This window comes from Nuphar pumila, chromosome 12, assembly GCF_984573655.1.
Source record: "Nuphar pumila chromosome 12, dmNupPumi1.hap1.1, whole genome shotgun sequence".
NCBI lineage: Eukaryota > Viridiplantae > Streptophyta > Magnoliopsida > Nymphaeales > Nymphaeaceae > Nuphar > Nuphar pumila.
Genome location: NC_143260.1, coordinates 43,762,545 through 43,785,145, shown reverse-complemented (window position 1 = coordinate 43,785,145; position 22,601 = coordinate 43,762,545). Strand labels below are relative to the sequence as shown.

Genomic DNA, 22,601 nt, shown 5'->3' with positions numbered 1-22,601 from the left:
CCCCGTGGAACCCTCATGCACCAGGCTTGGCCAACCTTGTGCCAACACCAATCATGACCTTTGTTTATTCCTCAAGGCATAAGCAGTGTTCTCAAATCATCACCATAGTTTACTTTGAATTACAGGCTCGATTAGATTTTAATTTGGCTGGAATCATAATTACTTAGTCTAATAGTTACTAAGTGTGAATGGTGCCAACAACCTTTAAGATAGATTCCATTGCCAACATACAGAGACAATGGTACATACATCAACAGTTTACATGACAAAATTTTCAGATATAGGCAAAATTACACATACGCCCGTTTCTATATCAGGTTACAATCCATTCTATCAATAGAGCATAAAACTCAGTGTTTCACAAATATGTAACATCACATATTTCCCACTATAATCAAGATGTCGTATATAAGTTCGTAATGGCAATAAAGATTAAAACTAAGTTTGTTCTCTTCTTCTTCTTTTTCAAAACAGCTGGCACATAATAACAATTGATTTACTTAGGGAATATGCATTGCATAAATCAGACATGCAGTTTCAGAGATTTTGTAATGAACCTATATGACAAACATTTATGAAAATATGTTGTTTCTTTCGTGTATAACACCCATATACTTCACATAAAGTTATAGTAAAGGCTGAACGTAATCACAACCAAGGTCACAACATGAAACACGTATGCATTATTGTATGTGCTCTATAACGCGTGTAATACGTATGTCACATTAGGAATATGTGAGCTACATAAATGTGTAGGAACTACGACCATAAAAACACATATACCGTTCAGGTTATGCAACAATTAGCAAAGGAAATACATAGGGCAATCTCTGTGATATACTTATAGATATTGTCCTGCTTATGGATCGGCATATACTCGTACAGCCTAACAGGTTGACAGATGTGTACAGGTTATTGATCTACCAAAGCTTAAAAAAATTAATTTGTCAATCATTCAGTATGTGCATGCTTCTATTCTAAGCCAAGCAATAATCTGAGCATAACAATTTTAGAATATGCAGTTATCTGTGTCTGGGAAGAATCAGGACATACAAAACACCCGCTTAATGTACTGTTACATAGGCATCAGATTAATATACAACTTGCTATGAAACAGAATATCATCATAATAGGCAGCTACCTAGGTAGTAAGCATCAGATTAATGTGCAATTTCATATGAAACAAAATATCATAATATCAGGTAGCTAACTTGACATTTGGAAATGTGGAACATAGGCAGCTTCGTGTGAAATCGAAGATCATTATAATAGGCAGCTAAATTGTCATTGATTGCTCATATGAAAATAAAAAAAATATGCACAAGTCCTGATCCAGCTGGAGACATCCATTCTTGTCATTGACATAACACTATATATATATATATATATATATATATATATATATATATATATATATATATATATATATATATTTCATTAGCACATGCTGCAACAATATGATGATCAATTAAAACACAAGTGATCCCATCTAATATTTTAGCGTGTACAGGAATCTATAGTATACTTAACCATGCATCACCTTTCCAGAGAGTAACCATTTTACGAGTTTATCGCATAGTCCTAACATAGAACTGGTGCCTTATACAAACACGTTATTCATGGATTTCTGTCCATCGTTTGTCTTTATGCAGGAATTAAGTAACGGATCATACAAGTAATGACTTGACATTGTAAATAATACAGAAAAACAATCTAGCCCAATAAAAACATGCAGACTGCTAATCCTTTTTATTCTGAAGGAAAGGAAGCAATAGTTCATATGTGGGGGAGGATATCTTTTATGCATTGACATGCACAGACACCACATATTTGCATGATACCTTGAGATCACAAAAAGAATTCTTTAACCTGAACTACCAAATTCTTATACTAGTGTACCATAACATTTATAATTCAATAAGTGTACAGAGTGTACTGAGAAGCGAAATATCAGTCATACGATGATGTAAATGTTACTGTAAAGGATGAAACATCTTAGGTTTAAGGCTTGGTTTGAATAAGAAACTTATATTCAGGTAACTTTACAACTTATCATTGATAGAGGCAGCACTTCTAAAACTCAGGGAATACTAATAAGACCATCACATCAGAAATTGATACCAAAAGAAAACTGAAATAAAACTATAATATGAACTACATTACTGTTCATGGGTTTAAATCTACAAGTATTCACGTGTACGCGATTCACATTTTTTTTTCTATAGTTCATAACAGGAATCAAAACCCTTCTGTTAGGAAAATCCGAAATCCCCAAAATAACAATTCGGGTTGCCATTCACGGAACCCACACACACATTTCTCGACAGATAGGAACCCTAACGAAGAAAAACAGGAAAACCTATATCTCATTATTATTTTTTTTTTTTTATTTATTTGGGTTCATAGCAACCAAAACCCCTAAATCTGCCGATTTGGGTTTTATGGCAGTCAAAAAAACCCTTCTCGTGATTTGGGGATTTACAACACCCCACACCTCATGCTCGACTCACGACGCACCATTGAAAAAAAGAAAACAGTATCATCCTACCTGTTCCGGCGAGAGGGAGAAGGCGGTTGTCGCTGCGAGTGGAATGGTCTGCCGGCCTCAACTGCACCGCAACCTGGAGAGAGGGCAGGGTCGGCTATCGTGCAAGGTTGCCGACAGCATCGACCGACGTCGGGCGATGGTCAAGTTTGCCGCACGCAGGGAGACAGAGAGAAGAGAAAGAAATAGGGAGGCAGAGAAGAGTGAGAAAGAGAAAAGAGAGAGTGGGAGGAAGACCGAGAGAGGAAGAGCGTAGGGCCTCCCCTCGCTCATGCGTTATTTTAAGGGTGCGGATTAGGAAACCCTAGCAGAGGGAGGAAGAAGGAGAGCGGGGCAGGGGAAGTTTTAAAAGAAAACCCCTGGCCATGCGAGTTTTAACCCTAACGGGTTGGCAGATCCGGGTCGGATCCGGATCCGACCCAGGTCCAAATGTGTGTGTGTGTGTTTTTCCTTTACTTAATGCACCAGTGGGGTGCGGCTCAGTTCAACTGGGTCCGCAACCCACGAACCCCATGCATTTGGGCCCATACGGGTCCAACCGCAGATCTAGATGTATATATATTATTTTATGTTTTTTATTATTATTATCATTTATTTTATTATATATATATATATATATATATATATATATATATATATATATATATATATATATATATATATATATATATATATATATATTAACACTCCCAATTTGGGTACGGTTTTGGTTTGGCCACACTCATGACCCTCAACCCAAATATTTTAATGAAACCACCTAGTTGGGCAATTTGGATCCGTCTGAGGATTCAATATATTACAAGCTTTAAAATACTATATTCTTAATACATTTATTCTTCGATACGATCTTGTGGTCTTTCATAGGTTAATATAGATCCATTTACGTTATCAAAAAATTGACATAATTTAATGTGTCCAAGATCCATTGTGCTTCGTCAATCCTTTTAATAAATCAGGTTCTAAGAATCCGAAGTTTTGATCATATTTTGATTTGGAACTATGGATCCAAATGAATTATTATGGATCCAACTAAATGTACATTGATTTTTATGGTTTCGATACAAGGATCCAAATTAATATTGAAGTTCTGATATCGAAGATCTAAATGCAATATTGTGGATCCGAACATCGCCTTAAGCTATACCGACTCCCACTATAGTGTTGTAGAAATTTTCCTCATTAAAAATCTGATTTACTTCAAGGATCCAATTAAATATTCAATTTAAGGTTAGCAATCTGATATCTAAGATCTGAATGGGATGTCGGAGTTCTAAACAGGATATTAAGGATCCAACATTGAAGATCCAAATAGGTTATCCAAGATCCAATTACGAATAAATAATTAAAACAATAAAATATTCTTGTATCACCTTAATGACTAAAAATCTAAATTTATTTATCTGATAAAAATCACGGGTATTACAATGACAGTTAGCTGGACCAAAAAAAAAATCTAATAACAGTCCATAATATGGTTAACCAAACCTGAATTAAAACTTCATGGCGGTCCACATATAGATCTTAAAAACAGACTTGTAATTCAGAAATTAGATTAATAGTAGACGACCAGCCATTAGCCCCTAACATGGGCAAAAAGGGGGGTAAGTACACAACAGATCTAGACCAGATCTGCATGTGCACATTCCTGGCCGATCTAAATCAGATCTGCGTGTGCAAAAACACAACAGATCTGATCAGAAAAGCATGCCTATACTCGGCAGGCCTGCACCCGATCTGCCTGCTAACATCTTGGCAGATCTGGGCTAGATCTGCATATATATATATATATATATATATATATATATATGTGTGTGTGTGTCGCAAATCTGTACCAGATCAGCACACTCATATGCCTGGCAGATCTGATCACAACAGAAAAAAATTATTTTCAGCCACATATGTAAAACATATACGACTGCGTGCATGAATTACTGAATCCATTCTACTAACATAGTCATATCAGCAGTGACGGCTTGCTGGAATCTGCGACAAGTCTGGTTTGGATCAGATCTGATCCAAATCAGACCTCGCATGCACTGTCCCACGCACACTCATATATATATATATTATATTATATTAGGGACTGCGGCAGGCCTGGTTTGGGGTCACATATGGCCTAAACTAGAACTGCGTTGGCTGGTCCAAAAACATGGTCGATTCCAAGCTAAAAATACTTTATATATATATATATATATATATATATATATATATATATATATATATATATATATATATATATATATATATATATATATATACAACATGCTGTTGCGAAGAAAATCAATAGTTAAAACATGAAAAGCAGGAGAAACAAGCTATGTGTTCGTAAAAATCAAGTTTCATGCCCACGTGCATCAAGGCATGTAATCGAACACGTAAAGAAAATCAGATTTATTATTTTTCCATTTAGAATCCTCACACAAATCTGATTTAAACTATTTCTCTCCGTTCGAATCAAGAGAGGAACCCGTACCTTCGATTGAAGATGGAAAAAGACCAGAAATAGCGTCGGACAATTGGAACGGAAGGAAATCCCTCTCCTTTTTCTTCCTCATTCCTTTCCTTTTCCTCTCTTCTCTGTTTTTTCTTTTCTCTCTTTCTTTCTTTTCCCTTCTTCCTTTTCTCTCTCTCTCTCTAGAAAATGAAATCTAGAGAGAGGGGCGAGTTAGACCCTTTTATAATTTTGTTTTTTTTTGTTTTGGTCTTCTAGAGAGGGTGACGTCCCTTCTCGAGTTTCTCACCCATTTGGCTATGGGATAGAGTTCTTCTAATGTAGAACTTTATCTCTAACCTCCTCTTCCCTTTTTAACTAATTTTTTATTCATTTGGTATTTTATTTTGTTTTACTATTTTACTTTAACCCCATTTGGGCTCTTCTAGAATCCCTACATATTAGGTAGTTCCATAAATGTAGAACTCTACCATACAAAAAATAAAATTTTGGAATTAATTAAATTTTAATAATTATTTAATTATTTATTATTTATTAAATAATAAAAATTTAAAAATTTTCGGTGGATATCTCCACCCTTTGGAAGTCTTTTTAACTTGTAAATTCACTCAATTAAACCTTTACATTGAATTTAAAACTTTAAATTCGTTGGACTTGAATTTTGGATCTAGATCCAAGATCCAAATCCACATCTAATATCCATATGGATCTCAGTTTGGACCAAATCTTAATTAATATGGGTCTTGGACTGGGTCCAAATCCATATTAACTTGGGTCAAACAGATCAGATCCGATCCAATCTAGAACCGTTCATATCGAGGCGAGTCATTTTTGAAAAAATGCGATTTTTGGGCCAAACGTAGCCCGAATTCAAAAAAACAAAATATCAATGATTTCAGAATTTCGAGACGCATCTAATGATATATTACCTGAATTGCGCCTCTGAATTTTGTCTGAATTTAACCCGATTTTTGCTCAATTTTAAAGGTTAAAAATAAAAAGTTTTACAAAATCTTAATTGGCTCGTTTAAGTCTTGTCAATAGGTCCTGGGCCAAGCCCAGACTCAGATGACTCCACCTAAAATCGAGGATTTCTATTGACTTTACAAGACAGCCAAATTTTATGAAGTTTTAGAATTTAATATTATAGAAAAACACACGATATTACATGATCAGATCTGACTCTGATAAGATCTGATCCAGAAAGAAAGGAAGAAGATTGGGCTGAAAGGGAAAGAATAAGATTGACGAGAGATTGGGCTGAAAGGGGAAGAATGAGATTGAGGAATAACTTAAGAAGCAGACGTCTTTCATCAACAGTCTCAAATTCAATGAGGACTTACACTCGAACCTGCTCTGATACCATGAAAAGAAGCCTTTGAATCTGCATAACCTGCAACGAAGAGTGCAACAGGATTGCAGTCAAGGAAATGAGAGGACGTGCCTATTGGTTGGGGTTCTCCTCCTTTTATATTAATATATTTTTAGATGTACAAAAATAGCCATGTACATTTACAACAAGTACTAACTTATCCTGATATAACTTGAATGACTGAAATGCCCCTTTCTACTACACACCTTTTCTTAACAACCTTTACCTGTCCAAACTTGGTTTTTGCTGTAAATCAAGTCTCTCAGTTCATGCATGAGCCCAAAAAGAGTCATATGGAAGCAACCAAAAGAATACTAAGGTACACTAAAGGGACTATTATGGATGAATTGGTGTATAGAGAATGTACAAACAAGAGCACAAACATTTCTCTTGTTGTACAAGCATATTCAGATGCTAACTGGGTAGGAGATCCCATGACCAGACCTTTTGTGAGGGGATATGGGGTCTTTCCAGGGAGCCACCTCATGTCATGGGCTAGTCGTAAGCAGCGAACAATGGTAAGATCAAGCACAGAGGTGGAGTACAGGGCTACAGTGGCTGTTATTACGAAAGTTTTATGGACACACCATCTCCTCTCTTCGCTGTGTCAACCCATCATTAGATCACTATTGTTTTGTGACAATAGGAGTGCCATTGCCATCACTTTGAATCCAATTCAACATGGGAATGAAATGTGTTGAGTTAGATCAATATTTTATAAGGGAAAAAGTTGAGTAAAGAAATTCAGCCTCTCTTTATCAAAGGTAAAGAGTAAGCATCAGATTTGTTCACTAAAACCCTTGACATGTGCAAGACATTAGTTTCTTAAAACCAAAATGTCCATGGTCTTGAGCAACCCATTTACAGTTTGAGGGACGCATGATAAGAATAGACATCTAGGACAGGGGTATTTATGTTATTGTTTATATTTTAACATGTTTTTAAACTCCGCCTGTGTATAACTGTTTAGTTATACACCGCCGGTCCCAAGCCCGGATAAAGGAGGAGGGTTGCAGTAGGCCTGTGACAGCCAGCATAAAAACTTTGTCATACCCTATGAAAATGAACCAATATGAGAATTTCGTTGGGGCGTTCCCTACTGAGCGACACGCTGTACTCTCTAGGCCCGGAGGCAGTGATAAATGGGCAAGGGTTGCTAGGTCGTCGCCCAGAAGCGACGCGTCACACCGGCGCCCGGGTGTGGTGTCAAATAGGCAAGGGTTCCCTCACTTTGTTGGACGGGTGGGGGTAAAGAAGTTAGTCCAAGACCATAAAATTAGGTTAGCCACTTGGAACATAGGGTCTTTAACTGGTAAGTTGGTAGAGTTAGTAGATGTTATGTGTAGGAGAAAGATTGATATTTTATGTCTTCAAGAGACCAAATGGGTAGGTGAGAAAGCAAAAGTGATAGAACCTTGGGGATATAAGATTTGGTATACAGGAATAAATAGGAATAGGAATGGAGTAGGGATTGTTATGAGTCGTCAGTTTATAGATAATGTAGTTGAGGTCCGTAGGAAGGGTGATAGAATTTTACTTATTAAATTAGTATTAGGTACGGATATTATTAATATTATTAGTGTTTATGCACCTCAAGTAGGTTTAGATGATTCCATTAAGCATCAATTTTGGGAAGATTTAGATGGAGTAGTACAAGGGATATCTTATGGAGAAAAGCTTTTCATCGGCGGTGACCTTAATGGACATGTAGGCATTAGTAGGGATGGATTTGAGAGTATCCATGGAGGCTATGGTATAGGAGAAAGAAATGAAAGTGGAGAAAGGATTTTAGATTTTTGTTTGTCCTATGATATGATCTTAGCAAACACTTGGTTTAGGAAGAGGGAGTCTCACCTAGTAACATTTAAAAGTAGGGTTAATACGAGTCAGATAGATTTTTTCCTACTTAGAAAGAGAGATAGGGGTTGTTGCATCGATTGTAAGGTTATACCAGGAGAAAGTGTAGCTACACAACATAGAGTCTTAATTTTAGATCTTAGAATTAGACAATGCCGCAAAAGGGATAGACATAGGATAGATCCTAGAATTAAGTGGTGGGCACTGAAAGGAGTTAAACAAGGAATGTTTGTAGAGCAGGTAGTTAAGGAAGCTGATTGGTGTCTCGAGGAGGATTCAGAATCAATGTGGAATAAGATAGCGGGTGGCATGAGAAAAGTTGCTAAGGAGGTATTGGGTGAGTCTAAAGGCGGTGCACCACTAGGTAAGGATATATCGTGGTGGAACGAGGATGTCAAATTAGCTATTAAGGTTAAAAGAGAGTGTTATAGAAATCTAAGTAAGAGTTGTGATAATGAGAATTTGGAGAAGTATATGATAGCAAAGAAGGAAGCTAAAAAAGTTGTTCGAAACGCTAGGGCTAAGGTATATAAGGAGGTTTATGACAAGTTGGATACCAAAGAAGGCGAGAAGGATATTTATAGGCTTGCAAAGATGAGAGATAGGAAATCGAAGGATTTGGGTATGGTTAGATGTATCAAAGATGAAACGCAAAGGGTTTTAGTCAAAGATGAGGAGATTAAGGAGAGATGGAAAGATTATTTTGATAAACTGTTTAATGATAGTCATGCTCAAGATCTTGGAGACTTCTCCATTCCTTTTCATGAGATAAACCGTGACTTCATGCGCAAGATTCAAAAGAAAGAAATTGCAGAGGCTTTGAAGAAAATGAAATCAAGAAGGGTAGTTGGCCCAGATGGTATACCTATCGAGGCTTGAAAATGCTTGGGAGAGAAAGGTTTAGAATGGTTGACAAATCTTTTTAACTTGATTTGGCGAACAAATAAGATGCCTAATGAGCGGAGGAAGAGTACTTTGGTGCCTTTATATAAGAATAAGAGTGATATACAAGATTGCACAAACTATCGTGGTATAAAACTCATGAGTCATACTATGAAACTTTGGGAGAGGGTGATTGAGTCTAGGTTGAGGAAGGTTGTCACGATATCGGAGAATCAATTTGGTTTTATGCCTGGAAGATCAACTATGGAAGCTATACATCTTCTTAGACAACTTATTGAAAGATATAGAGAGAGGAACAAAGATTTGCATATGGTTTTTATTGATTTAGAGAAGGCATACGATAGAGTACCTAGGGACGTTCTCTGGTGGACAATGATGAAGAAAGGTGTTTCTCTCAAGTACATTAGTATAATTAAAGATATGTATGAAGGAGTAGTAACCAATGTCCGCACTTGTGGAGGGGTGACAACCAATTTTCCGATAACGGTTGGGTTACATCAAGGATCTGCTTTAAGCCCTTTCCTATTTGCGATAGTGATGGATGAGCTTACGAGATCAATTCAAGAAAATGTACCGTGGTGTATGTTGTTTGCTGATGATATTGTTTTGATTGATGAGTCTAGAGCTGAGGTTAATGCTAAGTTAGAATTATGGAGACAGACATTGGAAGCTAGAGGTTTTAAGTTGAGTAAGAGTAAGACTGAATATATGGAATGTCGGTTTAGTAAGCAACGAATTAGAGATGGGAGTGTAGTGAAGCTTGGTGAGCAAGAAATACCGGTGGATGATTATTTCAAATATTTGGGATCTATCATTCAAAAGTATGGAGAAATTGATGGAGATGTAAATCATAGGATAAAGGTTGGGTGGATGAAATGGAAAAGTGCAACTGCAGTGTTGTGCGATCGTAGAATGCCATTGCGGTTGAAGGGAAAGTTTTATAGGACGACTATTAGACCTACTTTACTATATGGTACGGAATGTTGGGCTGCCAAGAGACATCATATTCAAAAAATGAGTGTAGCTGAGATGCGGATGCTTAGATGGATGTGTGGAAATACAATAAAAGATAAGATTCGGAACGAGGAGATACGTAAGAAGGTAGGTGTTGCACCCATTGAGAATAAGATGCAAGAGAATCGTTTACGGTGGTTTGGACATATTCGACGAAGGCCTAATGATGCTCCAGTTAGAAGGTTGGAGAAATGGGAAAATATATTAGTTAAAAGAGGTCGGGGTAGGCCTAGGAAGACTTGGATGGAGATGATAGGAAAGGATATGAATGCTTTGAACCTCACCGAGGACATGGCATTGGATAGAAATGATTGGAGGAAAAGGATTCATGTGGAAGACCCAAAATGAATTTCTTTTTTGGTTCATATCGCTGACCCCAATTGTTTTGGGATGAAGGCGTAGTTGTTGTTGTTGTTGTTGTAAATCCTCTTCATGTACAAGGGTATTTTTGGTACAAAATATATATATAATATCGGGTGTGTCCCTAGTGGGGAATAATGACCCCTTTTGCAGCTACACATCCTTCTTTTTCTCCCTCTTCTCTCACATGAAATAACGGGGCACAAACTCCAAAGATCGATTTCTGTCAAAATCTACGTATATTGACTGCAAGAATCGATGAAGATAAGCCTAATATCTACTGGAAGACGAGGAAACCTTTGGGGCTGGCCCCCAAACATGAGAATAGACAAAAGGAAAGAAAGCTCTTTTATTCAAAACTTGAAATGGGAATTGGTGACTTACATATTTGACAACTAACACATAATTGTCATCGACCAACTCTTTAGTATATGACACATTAGACAAGAGATTTTATTGACTAATGAATTCAAACATGGAAAACCACAATGTGCAAGCTGACGATGCCAAAGACTGGCAACCTTTTTATTTGACCTGACTTCCGAAATCAGCAACTGAGGCTTGTATGACCAGATTCCAAAGAACCACCTTGCACTTCCTTTATCATGTAGAAGTTTCTATGTCCCACCCCTTCGACGTATGTTTTCCTGGTACGAAGATCCTTTACATATATAGAAAAGGGGTAAAGATCTCATAAGAATTGTTTCAATCATATAAGAATTGGTTGACCTAATATTGGGAGGAAGATAAAATGCAAAGTTATGAATGAATGCTGGGCCACCTCGAATGATGTGAGCCACATGCGGGGAGACCCGCACGTATGGTTTTAGGGAGATCTGGCTGAAAGACCGGCCAGTGCCCCCTGCATCAACAGAAGGAACCTAAGAATGGACCCACAATTGCAATGACAACCCCTATATTTGTGAAAGCCAGTCGGAAAATTCTGAATCCCCTTTATGAAAGATCCAAGTTGGTCAAAGCCCTGCCCTTTCATAAAATGTGTAATGCCAAGTTCTTATATTCTCTGTTGACTAAGTTATTCTTGACCTTCTAATTGTCATAACCCATTTGCATTGGGCATTTTTTGCTGTTTTGAGAAGCTTTGGACCAATTAGTTTTCTGTAAAATTATGGTTGTTGGCCTTTGAGATTGATGAAAAGAGTAATATATGAACTGACTTTGAATAAGCATATTTTGGAAATTGAACTATTATGTAGGGATTGGTATAAACTCTTCAAATGATGAATATACCCCTTATGAAACTTTTGCTGCAAATGAGGACATGCACCTTGTTTTGTTTAGACTAGTGAAGCCGCTTGGGTTTGGGAAACATGGAAAGGGATGCAATTTGTTTAGTTCTCTGCCAAAACTATAACTCCATTATCAATGAATTTTAATATTAGTCACTTTTATTTTAGTTTTTATTTGTGTTTCATTTTGATTCCCATTCAATTCTTATGTATATATATATATATATTATTTCTCGCTTTCCGCTTCCTATACATTTTAAAATGCATCGCGTCTCGCTTCCGCTTCCTCGTCTGGCAACCTTGGTCCATAACATTCTTTTCTAGAAGTTAATTAAATAGCCATTGAAAATAACATTGTCAAGCTGTACTTGTTGGTACTTAATTTCAAGGGCCACTTGAAGGCTGTTTTACAGTGTTATGCTTTGAAGCAACAACAGTTGCATTATTCTGGAATATTTTATTGGGTGGATTAGAATGCCAAATCCCATTTTCTGAAACTAATACCAAGTTTCATTATTCAGGGATATTTTATTGGGTGGATAAATCTAATTTTTTCAAGTAATATTTTTGATTGAAATTTGGTTTATCTTGCTTTCTTATGTGGTTTTATCTTTTAAATTTCTGCTTCCCAAAGTTAACAATTTTTATTGCCTATATACCAAAAGAATGTTGATGTTTTTGACTTTTCGTTGCTTTCCAGGTTCATCATGACATGACTGCTTCTTTGTCTCACTATTACATATTTACTGGTCATAATTCCTATTTGACTGGAAATCAGTTAAATAGTGACTGTAGCGATGTGCCTATCATAAAAGCATTGGAACGAGGCGTGCGAGTAATTGAGCTAGATCTATGGCCTAATTCCAAGAAAGATGATGTAATTGTTCTTCATGGAAGGTTTGCAACTGTTTCAGTCTGTTTCTTTCATCATGCTCTAATTTTGTTTCCCTAGAATGCATGGACAGTGGGAGGGAAGAGGTCAAAGCTGTTCTTTACAAATGACTTATGTTGGAAGTTTTCTTATTAGATTCTAGAGTGTCTTTAAACATCAATGGCAAAATTCGGCAAAGCAACAATAAATATAATTGTGCTTCTATTTTTTCCTTTAATTTGTTTTTATGCTGGTTGTTAACAATAAATTCTTCTGGAGACTGGTATTTTTCACAACCCGCTAAGGGTTAGCTCTTGAAGGCCCAAGAAATATATAATAGGTCATATAATAGAGCTGGTAAAGTGGCTTCTATGCTAATTTCCATCTGCAATGTCAGATATTGGTAGAGGGAGCAAGGCTTTCTTGCCAACTCTTTTTCGATTGCCATGGCCAAAAGCCATGAATATTAGTTGTCTCTTACTTTCATGTGTCTAATTCATGTATATATATATATATATATCGACCCCAATTAACCCTAAAAAAATAGTGATTTTCTTTTAAAACAATTGCGAAAACAAACCCAAGGATTCGGGGTCTCACATATTTAATATACCAAACCACAACTAAACTGCTTATTGAATCAAAGAAAAATAATCAAACTTTATTAATCAATAAATAAATGTCAAATAGACTCGGAACAAAAATCGTCTATCACATAAGAGCCATCCTGTCAGAGAACCAAAAACTAGTCATAGAGCTCACAGTCTCCAACCAGCTAGTTGGGACATCACTGAGCATACTTTATGAAAATGGGTAAGAACCATAGTCCTTTGTACGAATTCCTCTAAAAATCCAAACAGTAAGAAAATAACATAAACTTGATTCATACATAAATTTCAAATGCATAACACATTAACGATTACCAGAATCAACTTACCATTCAAGCATCTAAACAGGATATCATGCAATAACAATTATCATGCGAAACAAAATAAGCATGGATGCATAAACTAATGCTGAACAGTAAATATGCATAATTCAATATACATGCATGAATAACTTATTAAGTTATTTATCAGAGTTGCTTTTTCATGCATGTCCCTATTAAATGCACACAAGCTTAATTTTCACTTTTCTTAAACCCGCGGATACTCAAAATGAACATAAATTTTTGAAGTCTAAGTTAGGTTCCCAGTTGTAGCTTAACACACAATTTGTATTTTATTACTGGGTTTTACACGTTCCTCGACCGATATCAAGAATCCTCACTTTCCATCGAAACATTAGGAATCTTCATCTAATGTCGGGACATCAATGAAAATCTTCAATCATTGACGACACTTTCTTGGTATACCAAAACTACAACTGAGTCAACAACACCACTCCAAGTAAAGTGACTGAAATCTTTCAAAAACCGTGGCTAGCAGGTGAACCACTACATCGGATTCAGGGGCACAATCGCACATAGAGTTTTAGTATTCTCACGGTTCCTCTAGACCGTTATCCAAGATTCCCACACTATGAAAGGGACATCAAGGAAGGGATTAATTACAATGTTTGGTTTCTTTTACCTTTTAAACAATTTTCAAGTTCTTTACACAAAAGCTATTTTGCAAATCAACATGCAAAACCAACTTCGGGCCCTGACCCGCGTAATTTAACAGTGCAATTAATTTTAGAAAACCAATAATTTTTAGAAATAAATTTTGCAATGCATAATTAAAATCAACAAGTGGAGCAACACGCGCTCCTGGCCCGCATGACTTGTAGTGGTTCAAGCCTTGGTAGAACGATGAAATCCTCGTACTTGCACATTTTGGTTCCCATGGGGAGAAATGACTTTGCTCATGGACGAGTTCAATGTTGTTATGGGATTACCGGAACCAGCTGGTCAGCCGAAAGATCCCGTAGAGCAACAATTTCTGATTAATATTAAATAGTTATATGTTCGCAATGCTTTAGCCAAAGCGATCGGACGTAGATCTTGGTCACTTATCGAGGCAGATGAGAGTCAGTTTGTTGACCTGTTCGAGCTTTATTGTCAGTATGGGACATACGAAGAAGTTGACACCCTATCGGGAGCAACCAAGGAAAGGATTCAGCGCGCCATGGTCCTATGCACAGTAGGGTTAACTTTCTTTCAAGATGGCCAAAATTTTGTTGATATCCGAGTTGTCCAACTCTTGTGAAGATGAGGGAGTCAGCAAACCCGTCGTCTCTCGATTTCTATGGCCGCCCTAGCCTTCCTTTACCATGGATTGATTCGTTTCGCCCTCGGTGAAACTATTTTGGTAGAAGGATGTATTTTTGCTCTGCAGTCGTGGTTTCTGCGACACGTACCATCAAAAGCCAATTCATTCAGATTCAACGGTAAAGCATCGCAGTTTACTTCTCAGTATCAAGCCTTGATCGGGAGTCTGCATAAGGAGGAAATCATTTGGGACTTCTTCAACCGACAGGAAGCACTTCCTCGTTACACTTATGCGCGTAGCAAGCACTACAGATTACTTGGTCCATTCTTCTGTGTTGATTACCAGCCTGAAAGGTGCATCAAACAGTTCTCGCAGTGGCAGACTCATATCAACACTCGTTTTCCGACGGGTATTATGCCATAATTTGATTTGCGGTCAGACCAGTGGTCCGGAGCATACCACGCGGTCAAATACACTTGGAACTCTTTTGTTACTCTTTCTATATTCCTGTTAAATTATGTATATATAAATATATATATACATATACTTATATATATACATACGTAAATATATAAGTATATATATATATATATATATGTATATATACATAATATATTTCTTTTTCTTTTTCTGTACAACCAAAAACCCGATAGGGGTGTTTTGGTAAATCACCATGTACTTTTTTCTTTTTGCATTTTTCCTTTTTTCTTTCTTTTTCCCCTTTTTCTTTCTCTTTTTTTATTAAGGGGCCCCACCTATTTAGTCGTTGGGGCCCCAACGATCATATTTATGACTGTTGGGGCTCCCAACGACTAGAAGGGAGCCCCCTTTATGGTCCTCCTTTAGCTCTCCTCCTCTATAAATAGAGGAGGCTCTCACTTGTAAAAGCATTGGGTTTTCACCCTCCTCTTTCTTTCTTCAATAATATTCAACTTATGAATTTAAGTCATTTTCTACTTTTGTGAGTTTTGTGTATACATTTTTAGTGTTTGTGTTCTTGACTCTTGTGGTCACTCTTAAAGAGTGCTTTTGCTCTATTGGTGCTTCCGCCTCTCTTCATTACATGGTATCAGAGCTCGATTGGTGATTGGGCTTCTCTTTGTTATCTTGGGACGTGTGCCTCTCAAGCTTTTTGAAGAAAGAAAGAATATTTGGTGCCGATGGAACATGATTCTAAAGTTGAGCTTTCTTTTAAGCTCAATGGGTCCAATTATCTTATGTGGGCCTCCGCTATGAAAAATCATCTAAGAGGTAAGAAACTTTGGGGTTTTGTTATGGGAACTACTCCCGAACCCTCTCTTGTTCTCACTAAAATCGAAAATGAGGTTGAAAAAACTTTAGATGACGATGAGTGCATCAAAGCTATCAATGACCATCAATACAAAGTTGAGGATTGGGAAAGTAACCATGCTAAAATTTTGGCATGGTTTATGAACAATGTGGACCTCAAAAATTGTGCTAATATTGCCAAATTTAGAAGGGCCAATGAGGCATGGTTCTTCCTTAAGGGTATGTATACCCAAAAGGATTTTGCTCGACAATTTTTTTGTCAAGAAAAAATCCGTTCCACCAAACAAATGGATATGAATGTCCGAGACTACTTTAGCTCTTTAACCCCTCTTTGGGATGAACTTGTTCTTCTTGAGCCTAAATGGGTGGCTCCGGAAGATATTGAGTTAAGAAGGGAACAAATCGAAAAAGAACACTTTTTTCAATTTCTTCATGGTCTTCGACCGGAATTTGAAAAAGTTAGGGCATCTCTTCTCCATAGAAGTAAAGCCTTACCCATTGAAGACGCCCTTGCCGAAATATGCCAAGAAGAAACTCGACTTGGCCTAAGCATTAAGAGTGATGAAGTTTTGGCCGTTACTAGGCCCGGATCAAATGTAAAAGCATATAGACCTCCTCACTTTAACAAAAATAATGGGCCTAGAAAGGGAGTGATATGTCACTATTGTAATGAACCGGGACACATTAGACCGGTTTGTCCAAAGCTTAAGGGAAAAGTAACCGCGGTTGGAGAAAATTTTCCAAAGAAGGAAGAAGAAAGTGCCAAAGAGGGAGATATCAAAGAGACTCTTAATCATATCTCCGAAGTTCTCCAACATCTTTTCAAGACTTCTTCTTCAACATCCAGAGCCGCCATCGCCTATTCTTCATCACCTCTGGGTATATGGATACTTGTAACGCCCAAAAATTTCGACTTGTGATTTCGAAAACCTTATCGAAAAACCTTTCAAAGATTTAAAGTTTTAACCTTTAAAAACGACAGCGGAAGATATTTAGAAAGGAGCACAAGTCAACAATCCCGGGTACGTTAGCTGAAAAACCATCATTCACATGAACAACAACTTAAAGGAATTGAGGAAATAAGGCAATAGATTAAAAATCTGCAGTTTATTACAAAATGAGCATTTTGTTCCAAAGTTCAATAATTTAAAGAAAAACTCAAAAAGACTAAGAGCCAAGCCGCCAGCAGAAAGAAGATAAATCTTGAGCCATATTGCACCACGCCATCGACCGTCTGTGAAGTCCTACTCCTCACCTGCCCATGAAATGAGTCAGTTCCATAACAAACCAGTAGGTGCACGAATAGATAAGTAGAATGAAAATAAAACAGGACATTTATGAGATAAACAGTTATGATATTTAAACAATCAATACAATTGTAATCTATTCTAACAAGTGTAATATGTGCAAAGAGCTGTTAGTTGAAGCATTTCAAGCAATGTAAGTCTCAATCATCTATTACTATTCAAGAAGATATTCTTTAAGTTCTGATATTAACTGGCATGTAGGTACGCACAAACGCGAAACGTAGAAACAGTCGAGACCGATCCGGGGGTTTATTATGTCAGGTGTTTTCATTAACCCGGATGACTGACTGATTCCGCTCATAAGGGGACGGTCAGTGACCAAAAGAGTAAATCTCCAAAGGCATTCGTGGCCCATGGATGCATCCAACTTCTACAGAAGTACCTGGGAGTTTACCACCTAGGATAATTTATGGTAATCCCAATTCCCCTAACTCCGATGACTGGGGAAGCCGAGTCTTTTGCCCGTGGGGTGGTTGTTAACAACCTGTCCATCGGAGTTTTTGTACCATCCATCCTCTCCCTTGATGAACCGTGAAGATCGAATGGGTACGACGGGGGTTTCTTAACCGCCGCCCCATCCTACATGCTCTGGTCTATTAGACCCCCTCGAGCATCTTGCCTGTGAAGGCGAGTTGTCACCATTTATGTGATCTCAGCATTTTGCTAATTGCACGCATCGAGGTTGCTACAACCTCATCCTCCAACCATCGTAACCCACATGGGACGTACTTGTCCAAAAAGTACGGTTGTACCTCCCTAGAGGTACGACTATGATGAGAGGGCAACATACAATATTTTATGATTCTTTTGGTTCATACATGACATGTATTGCTCTTTTGAGCAATTGGCCTGTGGAGGCCGATAATATCACATCAAAATAAAGTGTTGATTCCCACTTAAAGATACTCCATGACCTCACATAAAATTCATACTGTACATGCCTTAAGGTTCGGTTACAATAGCAATTTTAGTGGTTTTCTCTCCAGAAATGAGTTTATTCATAAAGTCTACCTTAAGTATGCAGTTTCAAAAGAATAAGCATGCAAAAACAGACAATCACGAGTTAAGTAATCCTACAGGTAAACAGGTATGCCAATTAAACTACTTGATTCTTTCTAGAATGAGTCTACCCAAAGAATTTACATTAAGCATGCAATTTCAAAAGAATCAAAAAGAGTAAAATTCTGACCAACCAATACTTCTTCAGATAAGCAGGTATGCAAAATAACTATTCTATCTCAGAAGTCTTATTTTATTTTGTTCATACAAACTCTTCGTGCGACTTTCCCCTACCTCAGGATGTCGTGCAGCTGCGTACGTCTATGTGTGTAGATGATACGAGGCTCAGGCCGCAGAGTCAGAGCGGGGTTCGATACGATGTCTGCAAAAGTATGAGAATTCAACGCTACTCTATTTATCATGCGGAGAAAATAGAAAACCGGTCTGTCGATCGGAAAAGAGGGAGGCAGCAGGGGTGTGCCCCTGCTGGCTGAAAACAGACAAGCGGCAGGGGACAAGCCCCTGTCTGCCGACAATAGCGGGGCGACAGGGGATGAGCCCCTGTCGAAAACAGCGTGGCGGCAGGGGGCCAGCCCCTGCCGACAGCAACAAGGCGGCAGGGGTCCAGCCCCTGCCGACAACAACGAAGCAGTAGGGGATGAGCCCCTGCCGACAACCACCAGGTGGCAAGGGCTGAGCCCCTGCCGACAACACCGAAGTGGCAGGGGGCCAGCCCGTGCCGACAGCACGAGACGACAGGGGGGCCCAGCCCCTGCCGACAGCAACGAAGTGGCAGGGGCTGAGCCCCTGCCGACAGCAACGAAGTGGCAGGGGGCCAGCCCCTGCCGAAAGCACAGGATGGTAGGGGCCAGCCCCTGCCGAAAGCACAGGACGACAGGGGTCAGCCCCTGCCGACGGCACAGGACGGCAGGGGGGCCAGCCCCTGCCGACGACCTCGAAGCGGCAGGGGGGCCAGCCCCTGCCGAAAGCACCAGACGGCAAGGGGGGCCAGCCCCTGCCGACGGCCACGAGACGGCAAGGGCGGGGCCCCTGCCGACAGCACGAAGGTGGCAGGGGCCAACCCCTGCCGACAGCCGAGAGGCGGCAGGGGGCCAACCCCTGCCGACAAGGAGAAAGAGATTGGGACGGGAGGTGACAGGGAGGGCAATCGATCTCCCGTCGGTTTCCCTATCACCCACAGGGTGAGGGGGGGTGTCGCAGGGGCCTCGGTCCCCTGCCAGCACTCCGACGAATCCCCAGATGAAAAAGGGAACGACAGGGGCCCCATAGGCCACCTGTCCGGCCCCCGATGGGCACAGGGGAGGCCGCGGCAGGGGCTGTGAGCCGCCTGTCGGCCTCCCGGCGAGGTGACGGAGAGGGGGTGGGGGTGAGGAAGAGAAGAGGGAGGAGAAAAGGGAGGGGGAGGAGTGGCGTACCTGGGAGGCGGTGGCCGGCGTCGGCGTGGGGCGCAGCGACTTGTAAAAATGTCATCCAAATTTTGTAAAGATTGTATTTGTGGGAGGCGGTGGCCGGCGTAAAGGACAAAAGTATTGGAATTTGGCATGAGAGACTTGGTCATCCAAATTTTATAAAAATGTCTCTTTTTTCTTTTTTGAACAATACTTGTAAAGACAATCACATGACTTGTAAAGATTGTATTTTTGGGAAATCTAAAGCTACTCCATTTCCTCAAAGAAATTATTTCACCACTCGGCCTTTTGAACTTGTTCATTCCGATGTATGGGGACCTTCCCCTATTTTGTCCAAAGGAGGATTTTCGTACTATGTGGTCTTTATTGATGACTTCACTCGATTTACATGGTTTTACTTCTTAAGCCGCAAATCCGAAGTTTTCTCCTTCTTTAAAGAATTCCATGCGATGGTTAAAAATCATTTTTTGGGAAATTTGTCAATTCTTAGGTTTGATTCGGGAGGCGAATACATGTCAAATGAATTTCAAAGCTATTTAAAAGAAAATGGAATTTGTCATCAACGTTCTTGTCCCAACACTCCGCAACAAAATGGTCTTGCGGAAAAAAAGCATAGACACATAATAGAAACCACAAGAACACTATTAATTTCAAAAAATATTCCAAAATCCTTTTGGGCCGAAGCGATTCTAACCTCAACATACCTTATCAATAGAATCCCTTCATCTTCTTTGAAAAATCTTTTTCCATTTGAGAAACTTTACAATATGTCTCCTGATTATAAAAGACTAAGAATTTTTGGATGTAAATGCTTTGTTCTAACTCACAAAAATGATAAACTTTCTCCTAGGGCTATTGAATGTATTTTCTTAGGATATGGCGAAAAACAAAAAGGTTATCGATGTTTTGACATACTAAAAAACAAACTTTATATCTCAAAAGATGTCACATTCCTAGAAGAAGAAAATGGTTTTTCGCACAAACCAAATGAAAATATTGATTATTCCTTTTTATTTGACTTGTTACCTCAAGAAAACATCATAGATGATCATATTGATCCTAATGAACCTCTCATAGAAGATCATTTTGAACATCCAAATGATGATCAAAATTTAGAAGAAAATGTATCAAGACAAACACAAGTCTACTCTAGAAGGAATGAAAAAAATCCACCTTGTGCCCTTGAAAAATTCTCTCAAAGTGAGTCGATTGAAAAAACCTCTCAAAGAAGATCAAATCGTATTTCTAAAATACCAAATAGATTTGTATCTTATGATTCTTTTTCTCTAAACTTTCGAGCATGTCTACTAGCTCTTCACTCCTTTCATGAAGCATCTCATTACAATGATGCTAAACAATATGCTCATTGGAATGAGGCAATGGAACTAGAACTTAATGCTCTTAAAAAGGCACAAACTTGGGAAATCATTGATCCACCCAATGGCAAGAAACCCATTGGATTTAGATGGGTCTTTAAAGTAAAAACTAAGAGTGATGGTTCATTAGAAAGATATAAGGCTAGGTTAGTAGCCAAAGGATATGCCCAAGAGTATGGGGTAGATTATGATGAAACTTTTGCCCCAGTTGCTCGAATGACTAGTGTTCGAGCTCTTATTGCAATAGCCTTTATTAAAAAATGGCCATTTTTTCAACTTGATGTCAAAAATGCCTTTTTAAATGGAAATTTAAATGAAGAAGTTTATATGGAACCTCCTCCAGGTATGAATTTAAATGAAAAAATTTTAAAATTAAAAAAGGCCTTATATGGACTTAAGCAAACTCCTAAAGCTTGGTATGACAAGTTTAGTAATGTATTAATCAATTTAGGATTTACTTATTGCTATACTGACACTGCTCTTTTTGTTAAGAAAATAGGTGACTCCATTGTTATGCTTCTGTTATATGTTGATGATATGATATCACTAGGAGTGACAAAAAGGGGGTAAATAATGTAAAGGCTATGTTAAAAGAAACTTTTGATATGTCTGACCTTGGATACTTGAGATATTTTTTAGGAATTGAAGTAGCTTATTCTACGCGATGATACATCCTATCTCAAATGAAATTAGCTGCTGACATTTGTACCAAGTCAGGAATATCTGATGAAAAGAAAGTTGAGACTCCCGAAGTTATCAATGCAAAACTGAGACTTGAGGATGGTGTTCTTCTTGAGGATCCAACCCCCTTCCGTCAATTAATTGGATCCCTCACCTATCTATCCATCACACGTCCAGATATAGCTCATGCGGTTCATGCAGCAAGCCAGTTTCAGCATGCACCTACTTCGGTTCATATGGCGGCCGTAATAAGAATTATGTGATACGTCAAAAATACCATCTCCAAGGGACTCTTCTTATCCTCTTCCTCATCTCTTGAGTTAACTGCTTTTACTCATGTTGACTGGGGAGAAAATCCCAATGATCGTATCTCAACCACTGGTCTTTGCATTTTTTTAGGTGAATCCCTCATTTTGTGGAGATGCAAGAAACAGCAAAAGGTCTCACTATCATCCACTGAAGCTGAGTATCGGGCCATGGCAATGACAACTATGGAAATCGTATGGCTCTGAAGTCTCCTTGGTGACATGGGCGTCCTCATTTCCTCTCCTACCAAGCTCTGCTGTGATAACAAAAGCGCGATATATATTGCAAGCAATCATACTTTTCACGAGCAGACCCAACATATTGAAATGGATTGCCATTATGTTCGAGACGAATATCTCAGAGGAACTATCACATTGCCATATGTTACTTCAGAAT

At 38.6% G+C, this 22,601-nt stretch overlaps 1 protein-coding gene across 1 annotated transcript in view; it reads left to right on the top strand.

Moving 5' to 3' along the window:
• LOC149820847 (phosphoinositide phospholipase C 2-like) overlaps positions 1-22,601 on the top strand; it is a 179,136-nt gene that overhangs the window by 93,897 nt on the left and 62,638 nt on the right. The window contains exon 2 of the mRNA XM_089982996.1: positions 12,454-12,650. Within this exon, the coding sequence (XP_089839122.1) occupies positions 12,454-12,650 (197 nt within the window). The remainder of the gene's footprint in view (positions 1-12,453; positions 12,651-22,601) is intronic.